An 8,940-nucleotide genomic window follows, 5' to 3' on the forward strand; every position below is an offset into this window, starting at 1 on the left:
TAATACAGAAAAAGAATAGAGCAAGCTGCTGTTAGAGGCCTTTTTTGCTTTTGTTAATTTTATAATAAATAAAAAGAAAAAAAATAGATAGAATACAAAAAGATTAGGGAAGCTAGTTAGCTCTTTTGTTTTGTTTTGTTTTGTTTTGTTTTGTTTTGTTTTGTTTTGTTCTGTTTGTTGTTTTAGAAAAAAAGCAGTTAGTAAATGAATAGAGTGCAAGTCTAAAAGTACAAAAAATCATAATTTTTTATTTTAAGAATATAATTAGAATAGAGAGTGCTTGAGTTAGAGGGTCAAATAAAGATGGAAGAGATGTGTTTTTAGCCAATTCTTGAAGATGGCTAAGGATTGAGTTGGGCAGGTCATTCAAGCAGGAGGGAACATTTAAATCAGTGAAAGTGATAATACCTAGATCATATATAATTATCATATATCTATAATATATATCTTTATATTATCATGTTTCATAAAAAAAAAAAAAAAAATACTGTCAGACTGTGCTAATAACCTTCCTATAAAAATTGTATTTAATCAAATCAGCTCTGAATAGCCACGACTGAAGTGCCTTTGAGCAAGTCACTGAACCCCCAACTGTTCCCCGGGCGCCGTATAAATGGCTGCCCACTGCTCCGGGTGTCTGTTCACAGTGTGTGTGTGTTCACTGCTCCGGGTGTGTGTTCAAGGTGTGTTAAATTCTCACTGCTCTGTGTGTGCACTTGGTTGGATTAAATGCAGAGCAGGAATTCTGAGTAACCATACTTGGCAAATGTCATGACTTTCACTTCACTTTCACTTATATGCAGAGCATGAAATTCTAAGTATGGATCACCATTCTTGGCTGTGTGTCACATCACTATCACTTTTTTATCAGGAGATTTATCTCAATGTTCATCTTCAATGTTTTCAGTCTGTTCCAAGCTCCTTGGAATTGAAGGCCTCTTATCTTTGTATTTTAGCTGTTTGATTTGACAATGGTTTGATTTTGCCAAGTTATTTCTCTTTTATCAACTGCTAACATTAAAGACAGGGAACGAAGTGTGTATCTCAAAACAATAGAATTTCATGGAAAAGGTCTTTATTTTGTTGGTACTACAAATGTACTTTGTGTGCAATAAAATTACATGCCCAAGAAACTATGTGACCCAATCAGTCCGAACATATCACATCTAACATTAAATGGCCTGGTCAGATAAAAGTAACACATTTTAAATTTGTACATTTATAAAATATGTAAAATTATAAAACCACTTTAATATCTAAATACTGCTTGGAGTAATGATCAATTCAGTGCTTCAGTCATATCGCAAGTGAATTCTAATCCAAATGTGTTTGTCGACAACATCTGTGTCCGGCGGATACTGACAGTGGTCCGAGTGTTTTCAAGTCTTCTGTGGTTTCCCAACAGCAACATGAGACCAACACCTAAATCCCAGGATTCTGATTGGCCAGCAGGGTCATGTGACAAGATGGAATTTCACTCACAAGAGTTTCTGGAGTTCCCAGATCCCCCCTTCTGTCCTCCCTTTTTCTTCTTCTGCACTTTAATGTATGGCTTTAGAAACAGTTGGACATCTTAAATGTGGAGGTCTTGTTGATGTTCCTCCTGTTGCAAATAAAACAAAAAAAGTGCACACATTAATCTGATGCCTAACATATATTTGCCTATGTATAAACTTTTTCCACAGAATAATGTTTATACAAGAGCCTTAAGAAAAGTAATACACTGATTCACAACCTCAAATTATACCATCATATTTGAAGGAGCATGACTATTGCTGTGCTTATTAATTCTGTGCCTAATATTGTTTAGTATTAGTTCATTATTACTGATTGAAAAATGCAAGTGATATAATCAAATGTCTGTACCTGTTCCAACAAAGCTGCAGGTTAATGCCTTGTTTTGTTTCTGGACTCAAGCAGCGCTGGATGACTTCAGATGAGTTATTCACAGGTTTCAGTGTCAGTCTGCAGACAATAAAAATCAAAATGCATCAAATTATTAAAATACAGTCTAACTTCATTCAAGTTTACATTCAGATTTATAAAACTTTAAGTGGTCTAAATGGGCTTTTTGCAATTAGAATATCTGAAAATCTTTCAAACAAGCACAGTTTATTTGAGAAGCAACACTGCATATGATTTTATGACTTTTCAGAGCATTTATTATTTTGCCTTTAATATAAATGTTAAAACATTTTTGTTGCATCTTAACCAAAGGATATTTTAACTGTAAAGCTTTTTGAAAATAGACCTATACATTGCATATAAGTTAAACAACTCACAAACAGTGTTTGGCAACTAGTATAAATCTATATAACAAAGTTATAGAGCAACTAAGAATATCACTTTAAGTATAATAAGCAGCATTTTTAACTTACATGATTTCAGCGCTGTCACAATGTGATCTTCTGGGGAAAATAGAGAACTCTTCAATATCTTCTCTTGGGACATGTTTCTTCAAACTGTTCAAACACCAGCACCTGTCAGGTCCATCAGCTAGAACTGTTAACATAGAAAAGCATAGAAAGATTCATAAAAAATGCACGATTCTGACAGAAGGTGATTATGCACAATAATCTCTCAAGAAAATGTTTAAAAAGCAAGAAAACACACCTGACTATAACAAACACACTTTAAGATGATAAGATATTAAAGTGTCATTAATATCTTACCTCCACTCAGTTGAATACAAACTACTGCCAGAAGCAGTAGAAGAAAGGCTCTAGGTAAAAATGCCATTACTAATTTGCTAGTGTAATGTAAGAGGGGCTGTAGACCATAGGAGGAAACCTCTGTCTCTTGTAAATGGTTCCGTCGAAATAATGCAGGCATACACATTACTTCCTTTTATTTGACAGAGCTCAAGAGTGAACTTAACTCGAAGCTCGCATCACAGGCTTTTTCTTCTCGACACACTCCCCTGCGAATGTATGGAATTACATTTGCTTCAATAAAAATGAACGAAACTTTATAAAACTGAACGTAACTTTTTCAGAAACTTTCCAAAATATGCAATTACAAAAGAAGAAAAACACAATGAAAATTAAAACAATTAACACAGTTGCACACATTTAACAGGCTCTTCAAATATGCTTCGTTCTTTGTTAATGTTTTTCAAAGATTCGTTTTCGCTAATCGTCGATTCGGAATGCAATGCCAGAGATTTCGCTTTTGCTTCGCAATTTTTTCCGCAAGTTTGGTGTTTTGACACAAGTATAGTGAGCTTTTGATGAACAGGTGCTCTCTGAACAGGAAGTACAGACGCCACTCAGTGAAAACAGCAAAACTTCAAACCAATAACAAAAGTACAATTTATGTCCATTTATCTTTTTTTTTTTTTTTTACAAGAAAATTTCCTAGGCCTTTTAAATACGCGCCCTGAACGAGTGACTACACATTTTGACAAAGGTTCCCCATCTACTGAGGAGGTATGTTCAACCAACTGAGGTGGCTGCTGCACAACCTGAGGAACTTGCGCTATGCGACCTGAAGGCCTACGTACATGAGGAACAGAAGAGAGAACAGGAGCCTCATTTTCACTAACCCAAAGACCCAGATAAAGCTGTGTAAAATGGTCTCAACTCTTGAACCCTTTCATCCTTATCTTGACCAGCCCATGTAGCAGTAAGTGCTGATTCTTTCCACTTAGACCTGTAGGGCTTCAAACGTTCATAGTGAACTATGTTAGGTTCTGCCTTTATGTTACATTTTTCACATTCAACACTGTGTAAAGAATACCTGTAATTTCCACCGTAAGCACCCGATATGGTCCTGTCCATTTTGGATCAAGTTTCTTTCTCTGTGTGCTTGGATTATTCATCCACACCAGGTCACCCTCTTTAAAAGATCTGAATTTCACATACCTATTAAAGTACTCTTGCTTAAGTCTCTGATCTGCACTAGTGTTAAGCACTTCTCGAAACAGTTTCCATATGTTTGACTTGTGCTGAACCATAAGTCTGCGGAGTGTCCACGACTCCATCTGATGGAGAATCAAGGTACATGTGTGCTGGTAAATGAGGTTCACGACCATGGGCCAAGAAAAATGGCGAGTGCCCAGTACAAGAATGAGGTGAAGCATTAAATGACAGTACAACTGCAGATAAGTACTGGTCCCATTCACCACCACTCTGAAAAAGAACCTTCGCTAACTGATCCTTTAATATTCTATTAAACCGTTCTACCATTCCATTACCAAGAGGGTGGTAAGGTGTAGTTCTCTTTTTACTAATGTTTAATCTCTTACATGTGTCCTGCAAAATATCTCATTTATACTGATGTCCCTGATCAGATAACAATTCCTCTGGAACACCATGTTCATGTATGTAATGGTCACACAACAACCGTGCCACTGTACTGGCTGTTTGGTCCACCATAGGATATGCTTTGACGTATTTAGTAAAGTGATCTTGCACCACCAACAGATACCTATTACCACAGGAAGTGTCAGGCAGTTCTGTGATATCAATACACACAAACTGAAAAGGTCGTACAGCACTAATAGACTGGAGAGGTGCTCTTCAATGAGGAACAGGCTTTTTCCGAGATCCACAAGCTTCACACAACTCAGTGCTGTTCAATGGCACTTCTCATTCCTGGCCAAAAACACAAACTCTGAGCTCTTTTCAGTGTACGTTCAACACTGTAGTGTCCAGAACAGGGACCACCATGCAAATAGTGTAAAGTGTCCTGAATGAGAACATGAGGAATGACCACCAGATAAGTTTGAGGTTTACCTGGAGCACTACAGGCTGTTCAACACTGTCCTTTATACCTGCAACGTTCAGATGTGCGCCCACCTGAATCGTCTGGGATAAGACCGTGACGCTGTCGATCCGGTGAAGAAGTGTGTCGGCCGGCATACCTCTGTCTGTTAACCTCTAGCTGAAGTTGATCCACTCTCTCTGTCAATCTTTCCAAGGTCCGTTGAAGTTTCATGAAGTCCCCTGATGTAGCTGAGTGAACCGCAGGAAGTACTGTAGACGTCGTGGAGCAGGGAGAGGTAGGTACAGTCTGTGGAAGAACCTTGAGGTTAGATCCAGGAAAAACTCCTGCTGCTGAGGAAGTCCACTGTTGCGGGTGACATGGCAGCAGTATCTTGCTGGCTTGGTGTGCCTGTTCAATCTGCAGAGCCAATGCAAGAGCAGCATCCAACATATCTACGCCTTGTTTATGTATGCAAAGCTGTAGATAAGGTTCAATTCCAGCAACAAAATGTCTTAATTTTAAACTCGCTTTTCCAAAAACAGCTTTCATTTTTTCTTTCACTTGTTTATGGTCTTTCTTAATGTCACTAGGCAAACTGTCCCAGTAGTTAAAAGATGTACCACCAAGACAAGTTGGCAAAAACTTTGCTAACCTGGTGTTATCAAAATCAGCGCTAGCCTCTACAGTCACTTCAAATTGCCTGCACCAGTGGAGAAAATCTTCTTTCCTGTCACCCAAAAAGACAGGCGGAAAAGGCCCATTAAAGCACTGCACTGCATGCGAACTGCTCGCGCCAGGCAAATCAAGAGCTGAGTCTACTTCACTCATTTATAGTTCAGAAGTCAGAGTATCCCACGATAATAAAATGTCCCAAAAACTCAACTAAATTAAACAATGATTACCCTATCGGATAACAGACAGCTGAAATCTTGCACTTGATAACAGTTTCCAATGTTGTGATGCCACATCCATCGCATTTAATACCCGCCGAAGGAAAAGTTCATTCGCATGCTGTGCACCTCTTTTCAGATTAAATGTGCAAATTAACAGAGTAAATTTAGTATTTACTTTGGAAATCAAGGTCTGGAGTCTGGCGGAAGACTGGAGAGGCACACAATCAAGGGTCCAGTGTGAATTTTCTGAAGTCAGAGATGATTCAGGGTGCTGTGGCATCTCCTGGTGTTGGTCCATTGTGTGTTATAAAGTCCAAGTCAGTGCAGCCATCTACCAGGAGATTTTGGAGCACTTTATACTTCCATCTGCTGACAAGCTTTATGGAGATGCTGATTTCATTTTGCAACAAGACTTTAGCACCTGACCACAGTGTCAAAACCACTTCAAAGTGGTTTGCTGACCATGATATTACTGTGCTTGATTGGCCAGCTAACATGCTTGACCTGAACCTCACAGAGAATCTCTGGGGTATTGTGAAGAAGAGCAACCAGTGAAGTTTAAATAAAATAGGAGTGATGTGAGCAGATTTTTTTTGTTGAAGTTAATAATCTGGCAGCAGAATTTTGAATGTACTGCAGACAAACAATGGAGTGAGCTGGTAAACCAGAGAAAAGAGCATTACAATAGTCTAGGCGAGTGGTAACGAATGCATGCACTAATGATTCTGCATCTTTTCTACTCAGAAAAGGAAGAAGTTGTGCAATTCGACTTAGTTTAAAAAAAAGCAGCTTTGTAAAGTTTTAGGCAACTGACACATGAAGATGAGGATGTCATCGACTGGGTAGAATCTGGTTGACAAGCAGTATATATCTGGATGTCATCAGCATAACAGTGGTAGTTAAAACTATGACGACTAATTATTTGACCAAGAGGCTGAATATAGAGGATGTATAATAATGGTCCGAGAACTGAGCCCTGGGGAACTCCTTGTTTGAGCAAAGCACTATGAGATTTGGACTTGTGCAGTGAGATGAAGTATTGCCTATCTGTGAGATATGAGGAGAACCAAGATAATGCAGAAACTGAGATGCCAACTTCTGCAAGGCGAGAGAGGAGTATCTTATGACAAATAGTATCAAAAGCTGAGCTAAGGTCAAGTAATAAAAGAATTGATAAACTGCCTGAATCGCCAGAAAGTAATAGATCATTGAGAACCTTTACTAGTGCAGTTTCTGTACTGTGCCGTGTGCGAAAACCAGAATGAAAGATATCAAAGAGATTGTTGCGAGCTAGAAATGACTGCAGCTGAGAGGCAACAGCCTTTTCCATGATTTTAGATCCAAATGGCAGGTTAGAGAATGGACAATAGTTGGATAGATTTACAGGATCCAGATTCTTTTTTTTTTTAAGAATAGGAGTAACAGCAGCAATCTTGAGAAGAAATGAAATGGAAGAAATGAAAGACATGTTTATGAGGTGTGAGATAGGGGCAGAAATAACAGGGATACAGTGCTTCAGGAGAAAAGTAGGTGCAGGGTCTAGTCGGCTTGAAGAGTAATTTGATTTCTATATTATATCAGCAATTAGAGATGGATTAGTTAAGGCAAAGGTAGTCAATGATTGGGTAGACTGAGTTTGCTCACAATTAGAAATAGTCAGTTCGTCATCAAAAGTCCTACATAAAACATCCAACTTTCCCTGAAAGTGGTGCAAAAAAGTGCAACACAAATCATCAGATTCATGTTGGCTGATACTATGATTTTGTAGCTGGATTTGAAGTTTGCTTACCATGCTAAATAGTACTTTAGGCCTATTATTAGCTTTGTTAATGATGCTGAAAATATAAGAAGACCGGGCTGCATGAGGACATAACCCATATCCCCACTTTTCAAAACGCTTATAAATCATACAGAATGAGGTTTTTTTTTTTTTTTTTTTTTTTTGAGAAAGTAAAAATGCACAAACTTTCCTGTGAGGGTTAGGTGTAGGGTTGGTGTAGGGTCATAGAATATACAGTTTGTACAGTATAAAAACCATTATGCCTATGGGATGTCCCCACATTTCACAAAACAAACATGTGTGTGTGTGTGTGTGTGTGTGCTCTTGTTGTTTTGACATATCAGGACACAACTCTGTATAATGACATGGGTATGACACAGGTATTACAAGGAGAGGGTGACTTACAGTATGAGGACATAACCCATGTCCCCATTGTTCAAAACACTTATAAATCATACAGAATGAGTTTTTTTTTTTTTTTTGAGAAAGTAAAAATGCACAAAGTTTCCTTTGAGGGTTAGGGTTAGTTGTAGGGTTGGTGAAGGGTCATAGAATATACAGTTTGTACAGTATAAAAACCATTACGCCTATGGGATGTCCCCACTTTACACAAAACAAACGTGTGTGTGTGTGTGTGTGTGTGTGTGTGTGCATGCGGTCTTCTCTATTTTCTCAAATAAGTAATAATAAACATCAAATGTAAAAATTATAATCACACTACAACAAGTTAGTTTGAGTGACTTTGAAAAGGCTGACCTGTGTGTTCCCTTGATGTCTTGAGTGTTTAGGTCCAGATTTCTGCTCAGAGGCCTAGCTTCATGAGCAGCTGAGTGCGTCTTGTGCTCTGTTCAGGATTTACCACCTAGTTATAGACTTTAAATCCTTTGGTATTAAGAGCAAAGATACTAAAAATAAGCAGAGGGATGCCATGGCTTTAGTGTGAGTGTGGTGATGTGTCTGTATTGTTTTGGTCAGTCTCATGGATGTGTTAGCTGTACATGTTATACAACCCTCTAATCTACTGTATTTTATACATATATTTTATATAGTTGTACATTATATTATTGTATTTGCTTATCTGATTTTTATTTCACTCTAAGGGTTGTGCAATAGATTTTGAATTTTTAATCTTTAGTTTTATAATACATGTTTTAAGTCTTATCCTCTTATAGCTTGCCCTACAGTTGACTGAACTTGGCTCCTGTCTGAACAAGTAAGATGGAATATTGTGATATTTCTACATGATTCACTGAAGATAATTGCGATAATTTGTGCAATCTCTCATTCATCATCCAAACATATTCCCACAGAGCAAACAATGGATCCTAGGTTTGGATGTTTAAAAGGCACATGACTGTTATTGAGTCACATATATTCCTTTATGGTTTCTTTGTTGTGTTAGGAACAGGTAGAGCAGATCAGTTTAGTGTTAATTACAAGACTTCTCACATCTGTTACTCAGAAAAAAAAAATGTGTATTGAACGTTTGATTGTTGTGTGTGTTTCATAACATTAGCAATTGGGACATGAGAAACATAATAAAAATTCAGAATATATGCC

At 37.7% G+C, this 8,940-nt stretch overlaps 1 protein-coding gene across 1 annotated transcript; it reads right to left on the bottom strand.

Annotated features, from left to right (window-relative positions):
* Window positions 1-1,058: 1,058 nt before the first annotated feature.
* LOC113043018 (C-X-C motif chemokine 11-like) lies at window positions 1,059-2,872 on the bottom strand. Its single transcript, XM_026202146.1, has 4 exons — window positions 2,673-2,872; window positions 2,379-2,502; window positions 1,867-1,965; window positions 1,059-1,603 (listed from the first exon to the last, which is right to left on the bottom strand). The coding sequence occupies exons 1-4, from the start codon at window positions 2,836-2,838 to the stop codon at window positions 1,555-1,557; spliced, it is 438 nt and encodes a 145-aa protein (XP_026057931.1). The 5' UTR covers window positions 2,839-2,872; the 3' UTR covers window positions 1,059-1,554.
* Between the last annotated feature and the right edge of the window lie 6,068 nt (window positions 2,873-8,940).

Source organism: Carassius auratus, chromosome 1 (assembly GCF_003368295.1).
Source record: "Carassius auratus strain Wakin chromosome 1, ASM336829v1, whole genome shotgun sequence".
NCBI classification, from domain to species: Eukaryota; Metazoa; Chordata; class Actinopteri; order Cypriniformes; family Cyprinidae; genus Carassius; species Carassius auratus.

Excerpts from the sequence above, each read along its gene's own strand:
- LOC113043018 (XM_026202146.1), bottom strand. The coding sequence starts at position 2,838 with ATGTGTATGCCTGCATTATTTCGACGGAACCATTTACAAGAGACAGAG. Across the intron at positions 2,503-2,672 it reads TTGTATTCAACTGAGTGGAG|TTCTAGCTGATGGACCTGAC; the intron begins GTAAGATATTAA and ends CTATGTTAACAG. Across the intron at positions 1,604-1,866 it reads CTGCAGCTTTGTTGGAACAG|GAGGAACATCAACAAGACCT; the intron begins GTACAGACATTT and ends TATTTGCAACAG.